At 46.8% G+C, this 27,147-nt stretch overlaps 1 protein-coding gene across 2 annotated transcripts; it reads left to right on the forward strand.

Moving 5' to 3' along the window:
* Window positions 1-183: 183 nt before the first annotated feature.
* Window positions 184-27,079, forward strand: SLC25A25 (solute carrier family 25 member 25). 2 transcript variants are annotated; one of them, XM_058854001.1, is made up of 10 exons: window positions 184-517; window positions 19,955-20,081; window positions 20,168-20,255; window positions 21,034-21,145; window positions 21,816-21,974; window positions 22,729-22,881; window positions 22,984-23,091; window positions 23,333-23,500; window positions 23,960-24,110; window positions 24,537-27,079. In XM_058854001.1, the coding sequence occupies exons 1-10, from the start codon at window positions 239-241 to the stop codon at window positions 24,719-24,721; spliced, it is 1,530 nt and encodes a 509-aa protein (XP_058709984.1). In that variant the 5' UTR covers window positions 184-238; the 3' UTR covers window positions 24,722-27,079. The 2 variants fall into 2 exon arrangements, with proteins under 2 accessions (XP_058709984.1, XP_058709985.1); XM_058854002.1 differs by lacking the exon at window positions 184-517 and adding an exon at window positions 17,110-17,435.
* The last annotated feature ends 68 nt before the right edge of the window (window positions 27,080-27,147 follow it).

Consider the following 27,147-nt stretch of genomic DNA (forward strand, 5'->3'; position numbering starts at 1 on the left):
GTGCAAGACTCAGAAACACCGCGGCGCCTCCTTCCGATTGGTGGAGGCGAGGGCGTCCCCGTGACGTCATGACCCGCCACTCCACGTGGGCGTCGCGGGGCGTGGCCCAGGGCGTGTCGCCCGCTGTGATTGGCCAGCTCGGGGCGTCACGAGGCGGCTACGGCGCGTGGCGCGAAGGCGGAAGCGGCGCCATTTGCCGGTGCCGCGGGCGTGAGGGGTGGTTGGTGCCGGCTCGGCCATGCCGGGGGCGCGGCGCTCTCTCGCCTCCCCGGTTGTGAGCGGCGTTCTCTGCCCGTGCGGATCCCCGCATGGATCTGCGGTGGAGAGCGGCGGCAGCGGCGGCGGGGGGAACGCGGGGTCCTGCGGGCGGTCGCTGTCCGAGGCCTCCGAGCAGGACCGCCGTCTTCGCGCCCTGTTCCAGAAGCTCGACGTGAATCGAGACGGGGCGCTCTGCATCCACGATCTGGCCGTGGGGCTGGGCCGCCTCGGGCTGCACCGCACCGAGCTGGATCTGCGGGTGAGCAGCGGCGGGCGGTGGGATCTGGCCCGGCGGGGCTGAACGGGCCCGCGTTCCGGGGCTGAGCGAGTGTTTGGCCGCTCCCCTCGTCCCGTATCCGCTCCGGAGCCCTCTCCGTGCTCGTCTCGGGAGCAGGACGTGGCCTCTGGACACCTTCCAGCTGTGTCTCGCCGGGGCAGCGGTGGCACCTGTGCACGGTAGCACCGTGGCAGCTCCTGCGTCCCTTTAGCGTCCTGTTCCCCGAGCGAGAGCGGGGCTGTGTGATGCGACACGACCGCCCCGCTCCCCAAGGGTCCTTCCCTCAAAGCCACCCTGCCGGCTTGCGCACTAGACCCGGAGGAATTAGCTTGCTTGCTACCTGTAGGCATGTACGGTATTAACTGTCCGTAATTACTAAGATTAAAACCTTAGTGTTTTGGACAGGGAAAAAAACAAACCATAAAGGACTCGGACAGGGCAACTTGCATGCTGACTTACACTGGTAGAAGGGCCTTTGGAAGCGATTCCTGCAGTCAGGGTAATTGTGCAGGTTTCATTCCATCACCTTGTTCCTCATATGAGTCTGGCAGCGTGTTGCTATTTATGTCTGCCCAGGATGGCTTATGCCAGACTAGTTTATTTTATGAGTTTGAAAATATCTTAGAACGTAGTGAGGCTGCTGTACTGTAGTTTGCACGTGGAGTGTATAAAATATGCAGCTCTGGCTTTCTCTTTCAGTATTGGGAGCCTTTTGTACTCACAGTGCTCTGTGTGATGCTGTACACTGAGGGCTCCAAGGTTCAACATGATGCTGTCTATTTAATTATGTTTAGTGTTATTTACATGTCTATGATTAATGGGCTCATTGATCCTCAGTGCTGCACAGCTTTTCCCTACCTAGTTGCTTGTACTTTATGTGTAGGGCCATAAAAAAGCTGAGTATCATATGAAGAGATAAACACATGGGTGCAGCCAAGGATGTGCCACCACCTGAGTCCTACAGGAAGGAAGAAGAGTTTAAGAATAACTTCTGAGTCACTGAAGAGATACTTAATTCAAGTGACAGCTCCTATTCTCTCCCTGTTCTGGGAGTGGTGCCCCAGTTTCAGTGCTTTACTTGCGCAGTCTTTTTCAGAGTTTCCGGTTCCTTTCTAGCTTTGACTCTCCAGCATCTTAACTTCTAACATTCCTTTTTGGTTGGCATCTTCCTAACTGCTGTAAAATATGAGAATTCCTTGGCAGTGTGATCCTGTGAGTAGTTTAGTTGTGCTGTTTCTAAAGATAACATGAGTGCCGCGGGGGGTTTTCTGCTGGGTGTGTTTGGGTATGTAAATCTGATTTTACCACAAGTCACCTGTGCATGTCCTTTTGACCCTGACCTGCTGCCACCTGTGGGGCCCAATCCTTGACCTCTAGCAAAAGTCCCTCATGATCCAGTATGTTCTGTGCTTACGCCTGCATGCCTGCCTCTGTTTGCATTCCCTTTTCTTTGCATGTAATTCAATCCAGCCTAACATTCCTTAGCTCAGGAGGAAGCACCTTAAAATAAACTGCGTTTTTACTTCCCAGCAGAGAGTTTCTTTGCTTGGCGCGCTGCGGGAGCGGCACAGAGGAACCGTTCTGCGGGGACTGGAACTCGCTGCCGGAGGGAAGCGCTGGCTGGATGCTGCTTAACAATCCTGTCTTTCTGCTGAAGCCCTTGTCTGTCAGTATTGTTCCTCAGCCCTTTCCTTACTCTGACTCCTCTTCCACATCAATAGTGTGAGGAGGGTGAAACCCTGGCACAGGGTGCCCAGAGGAGCTGTGGATGCCCCATCCATGGAAGTGTTCAAAGCCAGGCTGGAAGGGGCACTGAGCAACTTGATTTAGTGGAAGGTGTCCCTGCCTGTGGCAGGGGGTTGGAACTGGGTGCTCTTTAAGGTCCTTTCCAAGTCAAACCATTCTAGAGTTTGGAAAGCATTGTTAATGTGGTAGAGCATCCCATTCAGCAGGGTAAAAACCACTGAGAGTGAGGATGCAGAGTTCAAAACTCTCAAGTTCCAGTTAAAAATGTGGGAACAGCCCTCAGCTGGCTAGCAAACTTCCGTGTCATGCAATTTTTAGGGAAACCAAATAAACTTCCTGTTTCCAAGGCGGTTCTATTAATAAGTCAGTCTTTTTTCTGCTCCATCCTTAGCCAATTATGGCACCTCAATGCTTAAATAATGTGAGGTCACGCTCAAGGAAAGTGCTTAAGTGTCAAGATAGAAAACCTTTCTGATTTATTGAGCACGGTGTTTGGAGACCAATTTAGGCATAAATCACAAGGATTGCTTGTGATTAGTAAATTACTTGGTGCCTCTGGTGCACTTTAATTTTCCTTCCATGCAGCAGTACATTTGATACATTTGGGAGCAGATGGAGAAAACATTGGGCTCGTAAAGTGAGGTTATCTCCAATCTTAGCTGCGAGCTGCTAATCTCCCTGCGTCAGTAGGCTAAAAGTCCTTGTGGTAACAATAACTTTTGGGCTGAACTTGAAAAGAAAATGAGCAATATTTTGGCTCCTTCAATGCTTGAGAGTTATTGCTGAGATAAAACCCTTTGTGGCATTCTTGGAAAATTGCTGCCTTCTCTTTTAGAGGTGGCTTTCTGTGGTGAGGGGGAGAGAAGGGCTTGTACTCAGATGTCCTTTGAGGTGGAATTTGCTTATGTAAACGATGCTTGTTTTTTTGTTTTTTTGTTTTAACCCATGCTGTTATCTTTAAACCAATTGACAAATACAGTGTGCCAAACCAGTGAGCCTTGTAACGAAATGCTTGTTTGCACTGGTCAGCATGAAGCAATCCACATACTTCACTCTGTTTGGGCAGTAAAATGATAACCATGTGAAGAATTTTTTAAAAGCCTTTCTTGTTCCACTGTGTGAAGGGATAGTCTTTTACTGCTTTTATTTCATCTACCTCTGGGATGGTCAGTGTCCTGTTACTGTTGCTTTCTGACTTTATATAGACCTGTGGAGCTTGAAATATGTACTTAATGGAAATATGCTGAAACAGAACCGTTTCCTACTTTGTATCTGGAGATGTCCTATTGCTGAAAGAATGTGTGATGGTAATATTTGTGTGTTTGCTAATATAACTGTTTTCCTACTGATCCTGATTAACTGCAGGGCTGGAGTGTCATTCCAAAACCAGCTCTGCTGCTGAAGTTCCAGACAGTCTGAACTGGTGGAATTAATCCCAGCTGCTTAGAGACAGACTGAAGTGGTGAACTTTGTCTACAGCTGCCTCTTCTGTAGTGGTGCTGAGCGTCTTCTGCTGGACCGGTTCACTTAAGAAACAGAGCAAACATAACCCTTGTCTCTTTTCAGTCCCCAATGTCCACTTTGCCTCTGCTCTAACTAACAGTGATGTCCTTCTTGGTCTTGTGATACTTTCCCTTCCCAAGTTCATATATGTGACTGTGATTGCTCCCTTGGTATCAGCTTCCCCGTGGAAAACTATATCAGCTCCCAGGCTACTGATATCTGCCTTCATCACATCTTCATTAGCCCCATATCTCCTCTTTGATCTTCAGGTCCTTGCTGTCCAAACTTCCCCCCAAGGTCTGTTTCTTACTTTTCCCATGTACTGAAGAAGCAAAGCTGTGCTGCTGGAGCTGGACTCTGCAGTGTTCTGTTTGCGTCAGGCCTTTCTTCTGAACAGCTTTGCATTTTAAGTGTGTCCCTGGACTCTTGCAGCTGTGTCCATGTCTGGGATAATAGATCAGTTAGCTCTTTCGCAAGTGACTCCATGGATGGATTGAGAAACTTTTTCTACTGCAGCAGTTGCAATCATAAAGAAATTTAATCTTGTTTCTGATCAATACTTTATCTTCTGTCATGACGTCATTTAATTCTTCCTCTCAGGCTCTGTTTCTGTAACTGTTTTATTCTTCAGCACATTTGAATACTTTGTTTTGTATTATTCACAATGTACTGTAATTCTTAGCAATGGTAAGGGGCAGAAGGAGCTGGGACTTTTTCCAGTGTGGTGCTTTCACCTGTTTTCCATTCACAGCCATCGGAAATTAGAGGACCTGAGTCTTTATTGTGTTACGGAAGTCAGTTTATGATAAAAAGAGCAAAATTCTAATACTGTTCTGTAATTTGTACTGGAATATCTCTTTAGCTCTCATTTAGATCTCACAATACATCTCCAAACCTATATACATTTATGCATTATTACATTTTCATGGTTTATGTGTCCTGCATCCTGCTGGGGCACTGGTGGAGATTTTGTAATTCATTGTGAAGGGTTGAGCAACATAAGGTTGTATCAGACAAATACTGTAACAGTTTGATATTCCAGTTGATACCTTCCTTCTGCTGCCAACAACTTCTCATCCACCCATCTCTTTACTAATCCCAAAGGATTACCCTTTGTGAATACTTCAAACCGGTTTAAATACAAGGTGAAACCATTTTCAATAACTTGCTAATTAAATTCACACACTGAATAACATTTATTAAAATAATAAGCAAAACAGATCATACTTGCTGGTCTGTAGGGAGTAGAGGCCTGTTCTTGCTCTTTGTAAATTATGAAATGTGTGGTTTGATGGAGGCCCTGTTCTCATGCACTTGAGCAAGAGCAGAACTGTAGGTCAGTGATTTAATTGCAGATAAAACTGTCAAATCTCTGGTGAGTGGTTAGTTGGTATGAATTTGGGGTTTGTTGCCTTCTCTGATTTAAGCTGAAGACGCAAATGAACTCCGTAATCAATCACATGAGTTCTTGACAGCTGCAGAAAAGACTGAGAAGACAGGCCTTGGGTTTGGCACAAGGAAACTTCTGGGTGCAGTGTTGGTTATTAATAGCCTTGGCCAGCAGCCCCTACAGTGACAGCTTTGGGACAGGGAATGTCACCCCAGCCACCCCAGGCTGTCACTCTGCCAGCACCCAGAGGTCTTGTGGGGACAACAGGAGGAGAGGGGTATTGGGGACCAGGGAATCTCAGAATGTCTTGGTGAAAGTCTTTACCCACACTTGGTCTCTGGTCAGCCCTGCCTTAGTGTGATTAACGTGTGAAATGGGCAGTGTGTGTCCACTCCGTGTTCAGAGGGAGGTTGGGAGCCAGGTTTTAGATGCAAATATGCACAGGAGAAACTTGCTCCTGCATGTTTCCCTTGTGTATAAACAAACAATTGCAGATTAGACAGGTGTTGCTTTAGGTACATATAGGACCAGGTATACGACTCTTGAGGGATGTTTGTTCTTCCAGGATTGTTTTTTTGTCCTATCTTGCAGAAAATTGGAGAAGCCTGGTGGTTCTCTGGTTTATTTAGCAGAGACCTTTGTCCTGTTTGCACAGTGCTAATGACCTAGGGCTGCTGGCTGACCTTTAAGAGATGTAGGTGCAACTTTGACTAGAGCATATAAATTTTAAATGTCAGCATTGTGTAAGTAGAAAGGCATCCTGAATATAACTGATGTGGCCTTGCAGTATTACTTCCTACAGGATGGGGTCTGTTCTGAACTTTGTAGGGAAGTGACTGCCTGTAGGAACCCCTCAGCCTCAGTGGAATGAAACAACAAAATTCATCCAAAGCAGCTGCTTGTTCCTGTGTAGAATATGCAGCAGTGTTTTGGTCTTTGTGTGTTCTGTGGGGCATTTTTTAGTGACCAGGGCTCAATGCCTTGGTAAGTAGTGGACATATCTCCTTGTCCTCATCAGCACAGATTATTAGAATAGTTAATGTTGGAACAGACTTCCAAGATAGTCCAACCTTTGACGCAACACCACCATATTAACTAAACCGTAGCACTAAGTTGTTTTGAGAACACCTCCAGGGATGGTGACCTCACTGGACAGCCTGTGCTAGTGCATTACAATCCTTTCAGTGAAAAAATGCTTCATGATGTCCAAATTGAACCTCCCCTGGTGTGGCTTGAGGCCATTTCCTCTTGTCCAGTTGCTGGTTGCCTCGGAGAAGAGGTCAGCTTCTGAGTGGCTAAATACTCCTTTCAGGGAGTTGTCTGATTACTGAGATAACAGCAGGTAAAAAACACCAGACTTCAGCATACTCACTGTTTCTTTAAATTTTTATTTTTAATCTAGCTGAATATTTAGCAGAATAATGGTTGGTGTGCATTAATAAAAGACATCAAAGCCATAATAAGGACTTGGTCTTTTGTTTGAGAGCGCTACAAAATGGTGGTGCTGCAGCCCTGGGCTCTTGGTTGCACACAGTATAATGTGATACGGTATTGGGAGGAGGAGAAGGGGGAGGGAGCTTTTCCTACAGCCCTACTTGTAGCAAATGGGAAATGAGTCTTTGTTCTTGTTCGTGTCCTATTGCTATATTTGTCCCTGTGAATGTGGGACATGAGCACAGTTTAATGATGGCCCAGTCTTTGTCTTGGGTGGAGAAGCATAGCTGTGATAACTCATGTCTGTTTGGGAAGGCAGCAGAGATATCTGAGTTTTTCCAACTCCCAAGTCATGAGCTGCAGGGGAGCTTCTGGCAGCTAAAGTGGTTTGCAGTGGAGAATTCCGCTCTGAGAGAAATTGTTGAAATTTTTAGATCATGAGTTGCTTGGAAAGGCAAAGCTGCTTGGTATGTGAACCTGCATCATTTAGCCTGAGGAGAACTGTGTGGGGGCAGGCCTGGGCCTGGGCTGCTGTGGGGCCATCCTTTCTCACTACCTTACCTCACTGCTTAACTGTCTGCTGCAGCAAGAAGTTGATTTTCTGAGTATTAAGGTTGCCCTGTCTCTTGGTTAATCCCTACTCTTTTTATAATATGCTATGACCTTGATGGAACTCTCTGTCCTGGGCAATGGCTCTGTGCTCCCCCTCCCTGGCCAGTTCTCTCTGTATTTTTGTATTTGGCACTGGCTGTGGATGTCTGCATATATCAGCTTGGGTAGCTAATTCTTTGTGCCAGGGTTTCTGTACCAAGGAGACCTGGGTTGTTTTGTAGTGTTCTCTGAGCTACGCTGTGTCACCTTAATATATGAGTGTACTTGAATGTCACCAGACAGTTTAATAATTTAAGCAGCAGTAGCCAAGACATTGAGATTTTATGTCATGGTGTGAGAAACACTGTGGAGGGTTAACTTAAACTTTCTAAAAAGTGCGAAGTAGTGACATACTTAATGTTTTTCTCTGTCAGAAATTAAATTTGAAAAGATGAGAGGTAATTGGTAGAGTCATGGTGGCCCATCCAAGCTGGGGACTGGGTGCTGTTTCTGGGTGGCACACACATGTAGGCAGCAGGGCTCCTTGGGGTGCTTCCAGGAGGCTCCCAAAGGAGATGAGTCACTGCTCATTCCTGCAGGGTCACCTAAGGAACCAGAGACTGCCGGCAGCTCTTCCTGTGCTGGAGGAGGAGAAGGGTCATTGCTCCCAGCACAGCTCCCTTCCCTCTGCCCCCCTTTCTTTTTGTCCTCCCTCTCACATTTTTTCCATGTTAGCAAGTTGATGATGCTCACATGTTCGCAGGAAAATGCTGTGCATTTACTCAAAAGTCTTCTAGGAACCGTCTTAAAGCAAAAGTGGATTTCTGCCAGGTATACCAGCCTGGAAAAGGCAAATGTCTCTTTGAAAACTGAGTTTTAGACTCAGCAGGTATGATGATATGGCTGAAAAGGGTACAAGATACCTTCATTTTATGGTTTACACAGACCCTCCTTCTGCCAGCTTGCAGTAGTGAAAATACTTTAATTGAGCAAAACATGTCAGTGTCTTTCGTTTTTCTCTCTCTTTTGTCTCCATTTGGATAGATTACAGCTCTTTATTGTCAGCTTCTGCTCAGGCTATCCAATGACTATCCATTTTGGTGTGCAGGGCTCTGAGGCCAGCTGCCACAGGCGCCTTCTGTCCCTAGTGACTGGTGAGCTGGCTGAGAGCCAGCATTCAGATCAGCCCTCCTGCTTTTTCTGCCTTAAATCCCAGGTCTGGATCATGTAAACAGCTGGAATTGGAGGAATAGCTGTCTCCTAATGAAGCTGAGGTTAGGAAAGCTGTTTCACTGTGGCTTAGGTGTTCGTTCATGATTTCTAGAAAAAGTGAATTCTTGCTCGTCATGTTCCTTTGTGTTACCTTTCATGCTGGACTTACAGTATTTATTACATCTTTTTTTTAATGTGTGAATGACTGGCTTCATGGTGGTGTTGGCAGAGTTATTCTTCCCTACAAATTCCCTGTAGGAGTGCAGTTGTCTTGCTTCTGGCTATAATCATCTTGTTGTTACTAGGTTTATTATTCTGACCTAATAAAATTCCCCACCTGGTAAAATAAATGCTGCTTTTTTTCCCCCCTAAATATGATTAGAAAATTGTCTGTTCTCACGGAGCTGTGTGAATTAGTGTGGTGGCAGAATTCCTCTGAGGTTTCCTTTGGTGAGAACAGAGGCCAAAGAAGCATTGCTGAGTTTCCGCTTTAATTACACCCCAGGCATTTAATTTCTTGCACAAATTATTATTTTCATATGAAATCTCTGCATGAACAAAGGAAGATGGGGGTCCCTTATGTGCGCACATCACTAATGTTAATGCTAATGCAGGGGAACAATTGTAACAGTATCAGGTAACATCAGCTGTTAAATGAGGCCTTGAGAGTATTAAGTGACCACAGAGGACAAATCTCAAGTTCTACTTTGGGTGCTTTGCCTTCTGTATCGTGACTTATAGCTGTGTGAGTGGCAGGCCAGCCTGCCTGTTGCTGCAGGCAGCTCAGATGCCCTTTCCACACTTTGTTGGACCCCATCCATGAGTTGCCTCAAGTGGTTACCCCAGCAGAAAGCTGTGCAGTTTTTTGGCTGGGTTAATGAGGTTGTCAGAGGAGCATGGGAGCAAGGTAAGTGCAGGGCTTAAGTGGATATGTGAGATGACTTGTAGTGGCAGTAAGCTTCAGATTAGTTCACAGCTGCTTGTGAAACCACAGCCTTAGGCCAATAGAAGCTGATTTTGAAGAACTGTGCCCAGTTCAGAAAATCTGCTTTGTTCCTTTGGCTTGAGAGCATTAAAAACTTCCAAATGTCATCTTAAAGGATCTGATTCACTATGTGTTAGAAAGTAGTTTAACTTTTGTGCTCGTAGCTGCGATGACTGGCAGCAGCTCAGGGTAATGGAGGCATGACAAGAATTCCTCAGTCTTTGCTGCCTGTGCCTGAGCTGCTGACTGCATCCCAACTAGAACCAGACTGTGTCATTCCTCAGAGAGGGACAGAGCTTTCCCACACCCTCACCCCAGTGGTACTGCCCCATAATTTTGTAAATTTTTTGTGTGTGGTTACTTTTTGGTATGTGTCAAATTTTAAGATAAAAAACTTTGTTGCATACTGTACATAGACCTTGTGACTAAAAAGCATTTTTTTCTTCTTAAGTAATTCTGGTGTATTTGCAGAAGAATTTTTTTAATGTGGTATCTTCTATGTACTTGTCTCTCACTTTTTCCATTACTTAGTTTTGTTACAGGAATTCAATGATAGCAAGTTCCCAAAAGTGATGTTCATCTCTAAATTTATGTGCAACTTGGCTGCTTAAGGCTCACAGACCTTTTAGATTTTGGATTGTATTTTCACATCTAATATCTGTATACCAGAAGTGTCCTGCAGTCTGTCACTCTCAAAAGTTAAAGCTGAAAACTGAGGTCCTTTGCTGTGGCTCTTGCTGTGCTGTGTTGGGTAGGGAGCCCCAGGTGATGGAAGCTGTGGGTTTGTACTAATTTTTTCTGCCTGTAAAACCCCCATACCTACGGAAGAGTGACGGTACTTTGGAAGCGAGGCATGCAGTGCCCTCTGTGGACACAAAGAATCTGGGAATATGAAGTGTAAAATGGAAAATGCTGCTGGGTTCCCCCAGGATGGGTTCTGGTGGGAGGCCGATGCAGCTTCACCAATCAACGAACAACTGCTGCTGTGGCAGCAGAGGAAAGCGTGGCATTTCTTGTAGAAATCCAAGCAATATCATGTGTCCCTGTTCTTATATGTATTAATATCCTACCTTTGACTAGGTGGTTCAAGGCTCCTCCAGCAGAGCTCGGCCAGCCGACACCAGCGATGGTCGAAGCACAGCTCTCACTGATGAATGGCCGTAAACGCTGTGCTGGGAGCCTTTGCTATGCTGGGAGCCAAAGGCGGCAGCAGCACAATGCAGCACCAAAGAGCTATTGTAGGCACGGATGAGACTATAATAGACTGGGGCGAGAGAGTGCACTTAGAGGTTAATGCGGCCATGGCTGGGCAAAGCCGGCTTCTCTCTGCAGAACCATCTGCCGCCCTAACAAAGAGCTGCGGCCGGAGCTGCCGAGCCACACGCATCCCTCGCACGCTGCCCATCGCTTTGGGGCAGTGGCTCCCATGCTCTGCCCGGTTCCCCGGGGCCGGCGAGCGCGCTCCTCTGCGGGCGGCCTCCCGCGCCCGGGGCGCGCTCCCGGCCGGCTGCGCGCGCTGCCGTGCTCCGGAGCAGCGCAGTGTTGGGAGCGAGGATTGGCTGGGCACTGCTGCAGTGGGGACGCAGCCTGGGTGCTCAGCATCGCTGCTCAGCATCGCTGCTCGCCTGGGCTGCCGCTGGGATCAGCCGGGACGCGCATCTCAGTTGGCAGCTCTGAGAAGCTCCTCTCGGAGAGGTTCATCTTTAGATTTCCTCCTAAGCGCGGCGTCTCGGCTTCTCTGTGCAAGCAGTCTCCAAAGCGCGGCGTCTCGGCTTCTCCGTGCCAGGGGGCTTGTGCTTTGTCTGTTGCCATCAGATTTCTGAGGCTCTGGTACAATGAGCTGCTTGTCAGGCCAGGCACGACTGCAGTAGCAGCAATTTCAAAAGGCAGGAAGCGTCCGCAGGAGCGGTCTGTAAAGAATCGGAGCCGGTGGAGTCGCTGGGTTGAACCTCCCGCTGGCTGTCGTGCCGATTCCCGTCTTGGGGGTGCTTGGTAGTGCAGTCACATCATCCTTGGCAGCGGGCAGCTCCTGAGCGCTCAGGGTTTCCCTGCCTGGGATGCTCGCTGGAGCAGCAATGCTGCAGACCCTGTGGCATTTTCTGTCTAGCTTCCTTCCCAGGGCCATATGCCAAGGTCCTGCAGATGAAAAAGAGGATGAGGCCAGAAACACCACCCCACTTCCAGGCCCCGGGGAGAAAGGGCCAAAGGTGTTGGGGAAGACACAGGACAGAGGGACTGATCCCACTGAAAGGAGACCAACTATCCTACTGGTGGTTGGACCCGCAGAGCATTTTCCAAAGGTAATGGGATATCCAGGGGCCTGAGGAGGGGTTGGTGCACATGGCAGTGGAGTGTGTGGTCTGCTGGGAGAAGGGGTATTGCAGGTGGAGTGTGTGAGTAGCTGTGTGTGTGAATTTGGGGAGGGGGGAGAGGAACAGGAAAAGGGAGCAGGGTCTAACTTGTGTGCTTGCTAGAAAGGAAGGGGGCGGGGGGCAGGGGAGTGACTGAAGAGAGGAGGTGATCTAACCTTCCAAACATGATGTTCAAAGTGTGTGAGAAAAATGCTGTTTAGGGGCAAGGGAAAATAAGGGGGCCTTCAGGGTTCCCGGAGAACTTGTAAAAAACATGATAGAGGACAGGGAATGATAATGCAGGTTAGTGGCGAGTCCCACCCCTGCACCGGAGACCAGCAAAGAATCAAATGCATCCTGCAGTGTTCTGGAGTCAGTCTCTGGTAATTTGGCAATCCTTTGGTAAAACTTGCATGTTTTGAGCAAATGGGTAACTGGCTATATTGTTTGAATGGCAGAGCCCGGAAGAGAGTAAAGTCTGTCCCTGGGGAGCGGGTGGCATAAGGGAGAGACTAAAATCTGCGTGAGGATGGGAAGTTCCCAGGGGGTGGGAGAGTGGGGAGGTGGTGGGGGCGCGCAGTTGGCAGAGAATAAATGGTGAGGCTTTGTCTGGGGGGAGGCAAACAAAAGCTGCTTAGTTTAGTGCTGGAGCTGCCAGCACGGTGCTGGCCGACTGCAGTTCTGGCTTATTTAATGGAGGGAGTGCTGCCTGTCTCCCCTGAGGATGGTGCAGCTCTGACTACATGTGGTTTAAAACCAAGGGTGTGACCTGGGATTAGTGGGGAAGGAGTTGGGCATAAGGCCTGCAAAGAATGGGAGGTGGGGATGGTACTGAAGGGCTGCAGCAAGGATAGGGGTGGGTGACTTTCAGGATCCAGCTTATTTGATGGGGAATTGGGCATGGTTGTCGCTATGAGCTTTCTCTTTAAAATGAGGGATGAACAGGTTCAAATTGTAGAGGGGTTAATAAATATTTTGCTGCTGTTTTGAATGGAAACAAGCAGGGCGGCATTTCACGTTCTGGGGAGCAGAAGCCATTCCCTGCTTGAATCAGACTGGAAAATCTGCAGGGACTTTTGCCTTCATCTCTGTCCTTAGCAGTTAGCACTGTGCATCCCCTTCCAAAAAAGGAGCATGCGCGTTTTGAGGAGGACTTTGGTGCACAGAGGTTGAAGAAGGACAGAGGCTCAGAACTGAAGGAAGTGATGACGAAAACCTTGGAATTATAGGGCTGAAAATCTCTGGTGTCTTCCAGAGAACAATGGTCTCTCTGTCAGGGAGAGTCCATCTGTTCACACCTGGAAATAAAGCTTTCTCTGAAAGCTGATACCAATCTCCTCTTTCCTGTGTGACCCTGGGAAATTCTGCATAGGAACTGTGGGATTGGCTAATGGAGAAATACCTAGAGGATAAGAATGTGGTAAAATGGAGTTATTGCATCTCAGGAAATAACTGCCCATCTGCCAGGAGGTTGTGACTGTGTAATTTTAGCTTGCCTTGATTGTAAATTAAAACACAGTGTAAAGCTCTTCTGTTGAGGATTATGCAGATATGTTTCACCTTGTGATTCGGGCTGGCTTATGCTTCATCCAGCTCATGGCTCAGCTGATGGACAGTAACTTGTTAAGATGCAATGACTTGTTTGTGCTTGATCAGATATCAGTGTTCCAATTACCTGTCTGAAGGAGAAGTGTTGGGAAAAGTCTTCTACAGCCTTAGGGATAGATAATAAACCACTGTGAACAGTGTTATTTGATGTTAATAGAAAATGTGGAGGCTTTTGTTCTCTTCCACTGGCTGGCTGTGACCTTGGGAGCAGTCTCTTGGCTGGTAGGCTACTTCATTTTGTAAAAACACCTGTTACTACTTCACTTCTAAAAACACGCACAAAATATCGCACCTGGTACTGGGGTTTCTGTAAGGAATTGATGTGTATCAATAAACTTGACTGGAAGGGCTTCCTGGCCTTGGCTCTTCAATCCTCACTTGTCATTGCTATGTTCCTCCTCAGATGTTTGCCTGCTTAAAGCTGTTTCAACATGAGGCTGTTTTTGCAAATATGGGGAGAAAATACTGATTGCAAATGTGTTATGTTGGCCCTGGATCTGTGTACACAGGAAACAGGCATGATCTGCCCCTGATGTCACCATCTGGACTTGTAACTTTGGATTCAAGTGTTGTCGGTGGAACAGGTCACCTTTCCTGGTTACCTTTATGTCAAATACCATGTAGTGCTCTCTACTGTGCCTGGTCCCTTATCCTTCCCCTGGCAGAGTCTTGGCTGGTTGCAGCTCTTTACTCTGCTGGGGTCTCTTAAATCATTAACTCCCCTCCTTGATTCACTGTACACTCTCTGTGCTTTTTGAGGACTTTCTGTACTGTCCAATTAATTATAAGCTAGTTTCCAGAAACTAAACAAGACCAAGTCAGCAGAACCCAGTGAAACCGTATAGCAATAGGGCTGGAGCCCAGAAAGCTGTTTTGCCTCTGAAGGAGGATGTTATGTGACTGTGACGTTTGCTGGTACTTGATATTTTTAGGGCCTTTTTTTTTTAGCTAAGTAAATTCAGAATTAAACAGCATACTTTCCTGCTCCTTGTATGGCTGCATCTTTCCATCCCTTGGGAGCTATGTTTTGAGGTGATGTAGTAAACCAGTGATGAAGCAGATGCCTAGAAGAGTACAAATGACTTGGAAAGGTTAGCAGGGATGGCAGGGTATGGAAACTAGTAACTCATGCAGCGTTTAAAAGAACCAAATCCTATGAATAAAATTAAAATGAGTTTTCTAAAGAGGGAGGAAGAGCTGGATTTGTCTTCCTTCATGGCTCACTTTTCTTGTCATCAAGGAACTGCAGAGGATATTAGCCAAGCTGGCTCCACATGGCCCAGAAAATGTGTAGTTTCAGTGGCGGAATGGGTGGATGGAAATGTCAGGGAGGAGTGACTTCATTTGAGCTCTGTGCCCTGTCCTTGGTTTGATCAGGAATAGACAGTGCTAATGAGGGATGTACTGTCTGTAGCTGGCACCTGAAGCCCTGGGCTGCTGGGGCAGTGGCACTGGCTCTGAGTGTGCCGAGATGTGGGCAGTGACCCCACAACAGTGTCCCAGCAGCACTGATCCCTGCAGCTTTGGAGAACTGCCTGGCTCTTGAGTATTTCCAGCTTTACCAGGATTTTTTCAGCTGAAATACAAAAACTTCTTAATACTTGTTTAAGTTCCCTTTGTCATTATAACCTGAATTGCTGATATAAACTTCGTTTGTAATCTGTCTCTCCTTCTTAGCTCACTGTCCTGTAATTAATACCCTGCTTAAAATCAGCTTTAACCTCATTAGCTTTCTCCTTTCCTGTGACGTAGGTAGTAGGGCTTTTTTTCCTAAAATGTGCCGATTTTGCCTTTTGTCTCTAGCTGCCAACTCCAAACAGAGTTTCTTAGGAAAATCTGCATCATGTTGGCATAGCAACTGAGCTGCCAAGCAGCTATAATAGTGATGCTTGGCAACTCGTGGGAAGGACTACGGAGGATCTTAAGGCTTTGTGAAGCAAATCTGAGTTAGATTTGTTCACTTACTACCTGTTGCTGGGGGTACCTGCTCTGCTCCCTTTGGTGGGGGTGTTTGGTGTTGGACAGTGGGGTGTTGGTATCATTAGGGTGCTGTTTGCAGTGAGACTGGACTCGGTGGGAAGGCTGGGGTGTGCTGTGGGCATGCATGCAGTGAGCTGCTGCAGCTGATCTTTAAGAGGATCTGGAGTCCCTGAGAAGATCCAGTTTTCATGCAGAGAGACGTCAGCAGGGAGTAGGTTAAGCCTGGTTAGGTAACCTGGCTGTGGTGCCACGGTAGGTGAGGTGCCCCAGGAAGGGCAGAGGACACCATTGTAGGTCACGACTCCCAAGGGTACTGAGTTGCTGTGAGTCGTGACCCATTAAGCTTTAAAAAAAATAAAAATCCTTGAAATTAAGCCACAGATTAAATATTCCCAGTTTGTGTGATTGACATGCAGCTCCATGAACAGCTCATTACAGACCTTGGCTTTGCCTTAGAGGACAAAATACCACGGTAAAGACGTACAGGCACCCTGTGCATGAGGAGGGGAGTGCTGCTTGGACTTTGCTCTGCCAGGCAGGCTGTTCAAACACAGCAAGCACTAGAAAATGTTGCTGTGTCCGCAGCAGTGGGGAAGGCTGTTATCCTGGCTGGCGTGAACCAGTTCAGCAAACACACTTTGTTACTTCTAGTGCAGACAGGATTACAGCATTTGGGTTATTGGCTATGGCTTTTTGTATCTTCCCTGTGTGACAGCTTCTCTCTGATTAATAGCAGGGTTATAACTTTATTTAAAATTCATGTTAGCAGTCAGTGATTGTGTCCTGATTGGCATTGTTGCCCGCTGCACATTGGTACTCTCTGGAGAGCTAGGTGTTACCCTGTACCTCAAACTCCACCAAATGCTCAGAAAGCTGTAATTATACCTGCATTAAATGGTGCTTGTGCCACACTCCCTCCAGCCTGGCTTGCTCCTAATGAGAGCTCAGGAACTCGCTTACAAAGCAGTTAAACTGTCAAGGGAAGAACTGGAAAGTGTTGTTCTACCCAGGACACTTCTCGTAACACATATCTGATTGCAGTGTTTAATTGGAGTCAGAAGAGGATGAAAAATATTAAGCTGGTGTAACTGCTGTGTGGATGCTTAGCTAGGAGGCTTAGAAGCAGCTGGGGCTGTTTTGAAGCCTGCCCTTGCTTTGGGTGATTTTCTCTGTATTTGGCTCAATGACAAACCTCCACAGGCTTTATTGCTGGACTGCTACAGAGGGGAGAGATCTTTGTGTGCAGGGGTTGTCTGCTCTCAACTGGCACAAATGTTGTCAGGAGAACTTGCAACCAAAGCCAGTCAACTCTGGCATAGCAAAATAACCTTGTGAAAGTGGAAAACTTGCTTTAGCTGGCTATCCTAAACGTATATTAAAGCAGTAAGTGGCTGGCATCCTGTTCTTACTGCACTTTAAAAAAATAATTTTTGAGAAGACAGTGATAGTCCTTGTGTGTTTGCGTGATGGGAGAGGCTGTGATCAAGACTGGTCCCCACTGTGTAAATCCCCACAGCGGTGAGAATAGGTTCAGAAAAGGACTGACAAGGATGTAAGGCTCAGCGAGTGAGTGTCCTGGCCCTTGGCCAAAGCGTCTTGGCTTGAGAGAGACAGCCAGTAAGAGTTAACTGGCAGCGAGTGTGATGTAAGGTGGCAGGGTTTAATGGGAGCCAGGTGTTGAGCAATGGGAGGCAGCTCACGTGTCTCCTTCCTATCAGCTGGGTGGGACCGAACAGCCCCGGCTTCCCTTTTAAGTAGAAGGGCTGGGCTTGTGCAGCCAATCCCGCTGGAGCCGGGCTCACTCATAGGCATGTGTCATGAGACTTGCTGGCATTTCCTTTCCACTAGCTGCTGAAATTAGCTCAGGGGAATCACTCAGTTTTTACTTCACTTCCTTGCTAGTCGGACTGAGCAGGGCAGCTGAGTCTTGGGCTCAGAAAGATGCTCTGCCTCTGTCTGTACGTGCCGGTGTTTGGGGAGAGGCAGACGGAGTTTGAGTACTTTGAGTCGAAGGGGCTGCCGGCCGAACTCAAATCCATCTTCCGACTCAGCCTCCTCATTCCTTCCCAGGAATTCTCCACCTACCGCCAGTGGAAGCAGGTATGGCCCTGAGAGAGGAAGGAAGGGAGGGAGTGAGTGATGGAGGGATGGTGTCTGATACCTTTAGTGGCTCACTTGAGAGGGGGAGAAGTTCATGAAGGCTCTGTTGTAATAACTGAATAAAGCATGGAAATGCTTCTTGTGCTCCTTGGCAGGGATTGATGAACAGGTGTGGAGTGAATTCTTTTTGACTCTTTTGTCTTGAATTGGGTGAGGTCTCTGTGCCTCTAAGACTGTTTAAACCAGTTGATGTGAGTTAAATAGAAAAGATGGGTTTTCCAAACTATAGAGTCTTCTCCTTCTATGGGTCTGTTCAGATACTGCATTTCACATCCTCTTCCTCCTTCTTGCATCCTTCCACATGCCTTCTTCTGACAGCAGGGCTGTAATGTGGAGTCAGCTGAAGCTGGTGAAGGTGAGCAGGTTTGTGCTGTGAGCAGGAGAGCAGCTCTGTGGGAGTGACTCAGCCAGGGGTGGGTGGGCTCAGCTGGGGAAGGTTATGCAAGAACCTTTTGCTTTGCTGTGGAAGGGACATGCACTAAATTCATGGAATTCTCCATCCTGATGTATCACAGCTCTTGCTTTCAGCTTGCTGCTACTTTTTTTTCATGATCAGGCTATCAAGAGCCCAGAGAGCTGAATATTGATCAGCCAAGCAGGGGAGGCTTTTTATGCCTCTGCAGAGACACGGACAGCAGGCTGGAAGGTGTGTGGGTTCCCACAGTGTACTGCAGGGACTGTGACTGCAGGTGACCACAAGAACTTCTGCAACCAAAGTAACTGATAATGGCCAGATTTCATGTTTGCTGTTGAAAGTGAAGAGGTGCAGGCAGATATTTGTTCATACTTCCAGAGAAGATGCTGGGAGCTTGCCTTTCTCACCCCTCACACGTGTGCTGTGGGTTACTGTCGGGCAGGCAGCGTTTTTGTGCTCTGCTGGGGAGGAGGGTGAACAGGGCAAAGCTTTTATTGCCTGCGGTCTCTGATCACTCAGGGTGCATTTCTGCAGCTGTCAGGGCGTGCTGAGAGAGAGGGAGCAGTTGCACAGTCACATCTCTCTTACAGTGCCTCCGAATTATTGATGCCTGTCAGCTTGTGGGGGGTTGTTAGTGAGAGGGAAGCCCTGATTCAGCTGTTCAAGCCCAGTGTGCTGACAGGAGAGGGGTGTTGGTCTATATTTAGCCTACAAGTTGAATGTGAGGTCGTGTCTGAACTTCACAACGGTCATATGATAAATGGCAGGTTGGGAATACTGGGCATACCTTGGAGGTCAGGACAGCTGGGACAGCACTTTCTTATTTAAGGTTCATAAAGTGATTAGGGATAATCCTCATAGCATTAGGGCTAAAGAGACAGGACTTGGTGGGTGAGAGAGCGTGTTTCAATAGCAAATTATTTAGTACTGAAGTAATTTAAAATGACATTGAAATAAAGACTTACGGCTTATGAAGGGGACTGGTGGTCATAGACTGAGGATGTATCACAGTGAGTTTAGGCTTGCCTAATACTTTGAAGCTTAAATATTGAACAAGATACTGGTGAAGAGAGGGTTAACGCAGTGTTTCATCTCTGCTCAGAGCTTCCTTAACAACCCACCTGCTGTTAACATAAATGTTACAAGAATTAAAACAAAACTTTGGGTGATGCACTAGAGTGAATCACACCTCATTGAGTCTTGCTCACTGGTTCATGTTGGAAAAGAATTAAAAGTTGTCAAAGGCAAGTGGCTTAACCAGAAGGGGGATAGGAACTCCCTGAGCCACATTCTTGCAGTCTGGAGATCACCTCACCTGTCAACATGCAGCCATGTGCCCCTAGAGAGGACAGTCCATGGGCTACTGCCTCAGTGAGTTGCAGTTGCAGTGAGTTAATTAGTCATTTACCTTGTCCTAGATGTCTGGCACAGTTTGATCTTGATTTTAGCTTTGGCCTACTAAGAACCTATTCTTGTTCTATATGCATCTCATGGAAACTTGTGTAATTAAAGCACATAGCTTTAGGGTGCCTAAACCAGTTCATAAAGGTTTTTATCTTTGGCTGTGTTCACTAGAGCTGGACAGGATTTTGCTGGTTGAAGTTAGTTACTGCCAGAGGGAGCTTACTTCTGTAAGGATTGTAGTAGGCAAGAAATTCCTTCTCCTGTTCAGTTTCTTTTATTAACTCAAGTTTTGTGATTCACTTGCTTGGCAAATTTGTTGACTCATACTTAGTTCAAGAACCTTCACAAGGACTTAATTAAGATACAGTCCTGAGATTAAACACATGACACTAGCAGAATATCCCTGATAAAAACACGAGGCATTCCATCTGTGTAATGGACTTTGGGAAACAGTTGGAATCAGGTGACTTTTCTACGCTACTGTGTTGTACAACTCCCTTAGAAGAATTACTATTCTGTCAGCTACTTTTTGGAGAAAAGGTCAAAGGTGTGTGGGAAATGTTTTTTAAATATGGCAGAAGAGGGGATGGATCTGTGAATGAACAAAGGAGCTGACAGTTCTTGGTTGTTTTCTGAACAGAAAATTGTGAAGGCTGGAGACAAAGACCTGGATGGACAGTTGGATTTTGAGGAGTTTGTTCATTATCTCCAAGACCATGAAAAGAAGCTGAGACTGGTTTTCAAGAGTTTGGATAAAAAGAATGATGGTAAACACCTTTTTCATGCTCATGGTGGACTGGTACATGTGTTAGCTATAATATGTGTGCTTGAGCTCACTGGCTTATCTTTGCAGGCCGCATTGATGCCCAGGAGATTGTCCAGTCTCTCCGGGACCTGGGAGTCAAGATCTCTGAACAGCAGGCTGAGAAAATACTGAAGAGGTGAAGATTCCACTGGTTTTTCTGTTTTGTGTTGAGGGAGCTAGAAAGAAATATAAGGACATGGAACCTATCTTTTTTTCCTCTATGCACTTTCCAGAGACTTTGGTTCCTCCCTTTTTTCCTAGTACTTTCCATTTTGATTTTTCCCTGTGAATTGACGTGCCATTATAAAATCATAATGCTTTATTGAGACTTACTGCCAGAGTCTTTCCCTGACCTGTTGAGGAGAAGTGCTTGCACCTAAGCTGATTTGCATCCCTGTCTGATTGTCCTGCTGCCCTGAGCTTGCTGCTTTGGAGAGGGACTGTGCAGTTGCTCTTTGGAAATGCTGAGTGCTTTATGCATGTGGCACTAACAGGTTAACAACCACTTATTTGTGCTGTTCTTTTTCCTCTTTTTTTTCCTCTGCTACCTTCCCTCTGTGTGTTTGCCTGTGTGTCAGAATAAGGACGGGACACTTCTGGGGTCCTGTCACCTAGTAAGTATTATTTTCCCTTCAGTGTCAGTTATGTCCCTGAATTTGGTAGGAGGGGTTGCAAATACTGTCGTGGGCTGGTTAGAAGGGAGAGAAAGGGGAGGAAAGAGAGAGCCCACTTCTACCTCAGCATTGTTTGGTGAAATGAAGATTTCCTAGCTTTGTCTTGCGTCTCTTTAGAAGTCTTTTACTAGTTGCTTTGCACAGCTCTTTTTGGTGTAGGCCTGGATAATCAAAGGGAAGGGGAGGAGGAATTTGTCACCCAGTGGGAGTCTGTACTCAACTGATGATCAATCTTTTTAGCATGGATAAAAATGGGACAATGACAATTGATTGGAATGAGTGGAGAGACTATCACCTGCTGCACCCCGTGGAGAACATTCCTGAAATCATCCTGTACTGGAAGCACTCCACGGTAAGAAATAGCTCCTGTACAGCAGGTCTCAGTCTTTGCCCAGCTTCGTGGTCCAAGTCCTGACCTCCAGGAGCTGCTATGCAGTCCTTATCTTTCTCTTCATGGTTCATAGCTTCTCTGTAGCCCTGGAAGCTCAATTGCTTCCTGTCCTCTGCTGTAATCTTGCCACTTATCACTGTCACAGCTGTGGGCACAGTACTCGGGGAGATGAGGGTGTTCTCTTGGTGTGCACCTCCAGGAGCTCTTGCCAGTGGCCAGCCCCAGCTGGTTCAGGACCTGTTAAAACTAGAATCTGATTCCACAGGCATCCATCCTTCCTGGAGTTGTCTGCACATGAATAGTATGTAATGAGATTTAACTGGCTGTGAGCTTGGAAGGCTCTGGAGAGGTCCAGCTTTTTTGCTGTGCAGCTGCCTGCAGTTGGTCAGTTTGTTCCTAAATATGACAGTATTTTGATGTAGACAAATGTTCAGCAGTTGCCAGGTTCTTGGAGAGAAATCTTAACAGTTTCCCCTGTGACAGTTCTAGCAGTGGCAGCTCCTGTGGCCAGGCACAGCAGTTAGTGGCAGGAGATAAGCTGCTGGCTTGGAATAAGCATATCCTGTACTTCAGCACTTGGTGCTAATAAAGAGCAGTAAAACCTTGGCATTAACACCTTCTCCTTTTGCAGATCTTTGATGTAGGGGAGAATTTGACCGTCCCTGATGAGTTCACAGTGGAGGAGAGGCAGACAGGGATGTGGTGGAGGCATCTGGTTGCAGGTGGAGGTGCAGGTGCCGTGTCCAGAACCTGCACAGCTCCCTTGGACCGTTTGAAAGTGCTCATGCAGGTATGATGGAGCAGTTCCAGTTTGTTTGAATACCTGAGCAGATTCCTTCAATATTTATGGTTACCTGGGAGGTGATAATGTTCATCAACACAATACAATGCTCTGGCCAATGTTAATCTTGTCATTCTTTTATTGCTATATTTAGAAGCATTTTGAATTATTTGAGTGATCAAAGTAATATAAAAAATTATTATTCATTGCCTAGAAAAAGTACAGACAATCTTTTTAGAGGTAGATATGTCAAAACTGTCTGTAGTAAGACAGTTTTATGGAAAACTTAGGTTTTGGTGAAACAGGATTAAAATCCTGTGTTCCTTTGAGAGACCCTGAGGCTATGAGAGTTGAAGTGAATGTGGTGGTCAGTTGGCAGAGCTTGTATTCAGTATTATCAGCATTAAAAAGGAGCTGGAAGATTCTGATTTTAGCCTGCTTTGTCACTGCACCTGCTCTTGAACCAGCTGAGAACTTGATGGGTAGTTGATCCTATGCTAGGTATGGGAAAAAAACAAGTTGCCTGTTTAACCTTTCCTCCCATTCCAGAGGGAGATATTGATTAGATTGATTAATTAACGCTAGACTTGGTAAAAAAGAAAAGAAGCTTGCTTCCCTATTGTAGAAGTTATCTGGAAGGGATTAAAGCCTTGGCAAATCTCTGGGTAAATAAAAAAGCGCCCTTTTGTCCCTGGATTACAGAAAAACGTTGCACTGTCGTAATGGGGACTGGAACTAATCCAGGCTTGTCCCTCTCGCCCAGGTTCACGCCTCCCGCAGTAACAACATGTGCATCATCGGTGGCTTCACCCAGATGATCCGGGAGGGTGGCCCAAGGTCACTCTGGAGAGGGAATGGCATCAACGTGCTGAAGATTGCCCCCGAGTCAGCCATCAAGTTCATGGCCTATGAGCAGGTGAGGGCACAGACAGCTGTGACTGCAGAAGGACAAGCTGAAAAGAAAACGATGGCTGAGAAGTTGTGGAGCCTCAATGTCTGTCTGTTTTGGCTTCTGCAGATCAAGCGGTTCATTGGTACTGACCAGGAAATGCTGAGGATCCACGAGCGGCTCTTGGCTGGTTCTCTGGCTGGGGCCATTGCCCAGAGCAGCATCTACCCCATGGAGGTGAGGCAGGAGGCTGAGAGTGCAGCCCAGGAGGGATGGGATGGGAAGGGATGGGAAGATGTGGATAGAACACCGGCACTGTGATATTTAATTAATGAGTTCTCAGAGGTGGTACCAAGCAGTACTGCTTGTGGGACACTTGCTGTGGTCCTGACAGCTGTGCTCCTAAAAATTACTTTGTCTGTACATTGTTCTCCTGCTGATTCTCCTGTAGGCCTTCACGCTATTTCTTGTTTTCTAGGTTCTGAAAACACGGATGGCTCTAAGGAAGACAGGACAATATTCAGGCATGTTGGATTGTGCCAAAAACATCCTTGCAAAGGAAGGAATGGCTGCCTTCTACAAAGGCTACATCCCCAACATGTTAGGAATCATTCCATATGCTGGTATTGACCTGGCAGTCTATGAGGTATGAAGCCTTTAACCTATTGTTAGGTTAAGCCTAACAATTATTATATAATGTTTTATGTTATTGTTGACCTATTGTAGGATTGTGCTGCTTGTGTGGCCTTGTCAGACCTCAGTCACAACAGAAGTAATTTATCAAAGCTTTCTTGAGCAGCTTTGTGGGGAGCAAATGTATTCTTTTACCCAAAAATGGCTTAAAAGATAATTCAGTATGATGATTCTAGTTCATAAACCATGAATCATGCATGGTCCCTTGTTTCTTTTCTTTACAAGAAAACTGCAAAAAATTAAAGAAGGGATTTCCCCCAGGCCCTACAGCAGCAGCAACTCAAAAAGATTTGGGAAGCCCTGTGCTTCTGGCTGAACTTGGAACTTTCTGGCTTTTACTCTAGATCCTTCATGAAATATGATACTCCTTTGCTTGCCTCTTCCCTGCTAATTTTGGGCTTGCTCCTTCCAGACTCTGAAAAATACCTGGCTGCAACGCTACGCTGTCAACAGTGCTGACCCTGGGGTCTTTGTTCTGCTGGCCTGTGGCACCATCTCCAGCACCTGTGGACAGCTTGCCAGTTACCCACTGGCCCTTGTGAGGACACGCATGCAGGCCCAAGGTGAGAACTTTTGGAACAGTGGGAACTTCTGTCTTTGTTTTTGAGCAAGGCTAAAGGTTCTCTAGAGCAAACATTGCAACAACAGCCTCAGCTGGCCCACACAGCTGAGCCATGGGCTGTTTGTGATGCTGCAAGGGGACAGTGGACTTTGTGCTGCCCTTCTAACCTCTGTGGCCAAGGACCTCCAGGACAGAGGTTCTGTTTTGCTCTGATCAGCATTTCTGGGCTGAGGGCATCTGCAGAGCAGTTTGAGAAAATACTTGCAGTGTGGAGCACGGAATGGGTAGCTGGGAAGTTAATGCTGTCCCCCACGAAGCACCTTTGCTCTGGGAACATCTGAAAGCACATGGCTCAGATCTGCTCTTGGAAACAAAAGTGTTCTCACTACATAGGCTGCGTTATTTATTGTGGCTTTCCCTGTTGCAGCTTCAGTGGAGGGTGCTCCTGAAGTGACCATGAGGGGACTGTTCAAACACATTCTGAAGACAGAGGGAGCATTTGGGCTTTACCGGGGTCTGGCGCCCAACTTCATGAAGGTGATCCCAGCTGTGAGCATCAGCTATGTGGTCTATGAAAACTTGAAGATGACTCTGGGCGTGGACTCGCGGTGACCAGGAGCTGCTGAGGACTCGGAACTCTGAAATCTTGGGATGCAATCCCAAGACATATAAGCCATCTCTCATTCTGTGAATGTGTCGACACTAAGCTGACTAAGCAAAGCTGTGAAATCTCAGATTGTGAGTCAGTAAGGGAGGGGGAGGGGAGGATCTGGTGTCCTTTGCCATCTTGCTACTCAGAACTCCACGTAAACCATCACGGGGTCCTTTTCCTTGGGCCTTTTAGGAGACCAGGAGATGAACTCCTGGGAGATTTTAAGGCTGGAGTTGCTGAGGTCAGTTCCCAGCAGTATGACAGAGTAGCAAAGATTTGGGCTACAAGTCTGCTCTCAGCGTGTTGCCTGTACAGAGCTGTTTGCCTACAGATGAGCACCTTCTGACTTGCTGAAAGAGCTTCTTTTTCCATTCAGAGAGCTGCTTTTTCCATTCAGTTGTTTAACTTCCTACCCATTGTTTAAATTTGTACAAACCTTGTGTAGGAGCTGCTGCCACACCAGGCTTGTTATGTTTACAAATATTCCTTTGGGTGGGAAACATTCATGTTCTGCTTCCAAGAATTGACATGAAATGCAATTTTGATCTGTACTGGTTTGGAGGGCTGGTGGGCAGTGGTTTATCCAGCCAGGCTGAAGGTTGCTTAAGCCAGCCTGATGAAGAATTAGGATTATTTATTTTTATAGATTTAAGTGTGTCTCAAACCCACTAACAAGATGCACTTACTAACAGAAGCAGCAGACTAGAGCCTGCATGCCTGTATCCTTTGCATGCCGGGATTGGCTTGTCTTATTCTCTGCAGGGGCTTGGAAAGGGGAAGGCAGGAGAGCCCTGGGCTGCCCGGCGCTGTGATGCATGGCTTTAGTGAGCAAAGACAAAATAACTCACAGCTCCTGTGCAGCTGTGCTCCCAGCACGACATGAGAGCCCCTGTGCAGCGTTGCATGGACCTCTGAATTCCATCCTGCCTGGTGCCAAGGAGAGCTCGTGAGCCTTTTCCAAACCCCGTGCCTATGCTGCTATCTTATCTCTTTAGACCTCTTGGTAGATGGATGTTTGGGTTTCCATTGGTGCGACAGACGCCCCAAGTCAGGAATGTCTGCTGTGGGAAGGGGTGGTAGGGAGAGGGGCTGGCTGTCACTGGGAGAGGTGAGCTTTCAGTCCTGAAGACATGCTTGCTTGTCTTTCAAAGGGTGCTTTTCATAAGGCTAAGGGAAAGAGATGGCTTTAAAATTTCTCTGATAGCGTTATGGGCTGCTTTAATTAATAGGATCCAGCTTCTGAGGCCTGGGAGATCCTCACCCAACTTTTCATTTTGGGTAAAATGGACCAGTGTTGCATTCCACTGTTTTACTGCTTAAAGCATATTTATTTTGTATTTATTTGAACAGAGTTATGTCACACTATTTTTATAGGTTTGTTTAAATATTGTTACTGTGCTCGTATTTCTCCTGTTTTAAAAAGTTCTCTATTAGTTCTTTCATATCACACAGCTGAGTCATGGGGAGGGATGCTGAAGTCACTCATATACCTGCCCTCTGGGGCTTGAACTGCCTTTCCCATGTCTGGGTTTGTTGCTGGAGGACCTCAGCCCAGAGAAATTCTGTAGCAAGAAGCCATAGGAGAGAAGGGAGCAGATGAGGAAGCAGAACCTTGGGGAGAGGGTGCACTGTGAGGCTTGCCTTAGCTTGGAATCGCCTCTGTGCACGGCAGAAAGGCTTTGGGTGGATGGCTGAAGTTGGGAAGTGGAAGGTCTGTGGATGTTGGACGTCACAACAGTTAATTAAGAGCGCTTGGGGGAGTTTTTAGGTAAGGGGGGAAGAGAGAAATCTCAGGGACTAAAGACAATACACATTTCCAGAGAGATGGAAGGAAACTTGCACTTGGACACGAGCTGCTGCAGTTGTGCTTTGAGGCTGGATCAGTAGACCCTGCTGCTGTGCCAGTGCTCATCACATGCAGGAGGACACTGGAGATGTGTGTGAGAAATTGGAAAAGGATTTGCTAGCACTCAACAACTGCTTTTCTTCTGACAGATTTTGGTGGTTCATGGAGAGTCTCCCAGGTGAGATTCTGCCTTGACTTTCAGTGCTGTCAGTAGTAGCCACATGGAAATCTAACCAACAATGGATTAGGGATATGATTTTTTTCCCACCCCCCTCTTCCTGAGACCTGTCATAAATTCTGCAGTGGCTCCTTCCTACCAGTGTGGCCTAATGAGAATATGAATATCAGAATGCAAAAATCAATGCAAAATGACAACCATCTTTGTAGCTGTAACCACAAATTGTTATAATGCAAATCTAACTCGGATTCTTCATGTAGGGAACAGTCTGCTAATAAAGGTCTGATAAAGAGATATCACATCTCCAATTCTTTTTCTGTGGTTTATTTGTGCTCTTTAGGGCCAGACTCTTCCTGGGCTTA

Source organism: Poecile atricapillus, chromosome 20 (genome assembly GCF_030490865.1).
Source record: "Poecile atricapillus isolate bPoeAtr1 chromosome 20, bPoeAtr1.hap1, whole genome shotgun sequence".
Taxonomy (NCBI): domain Eukaryota; kingdom Metazoa; phylum Chordata; class Aves; order Passeriformes; family Paridae; genus Poecile; species Poecile atricapillus.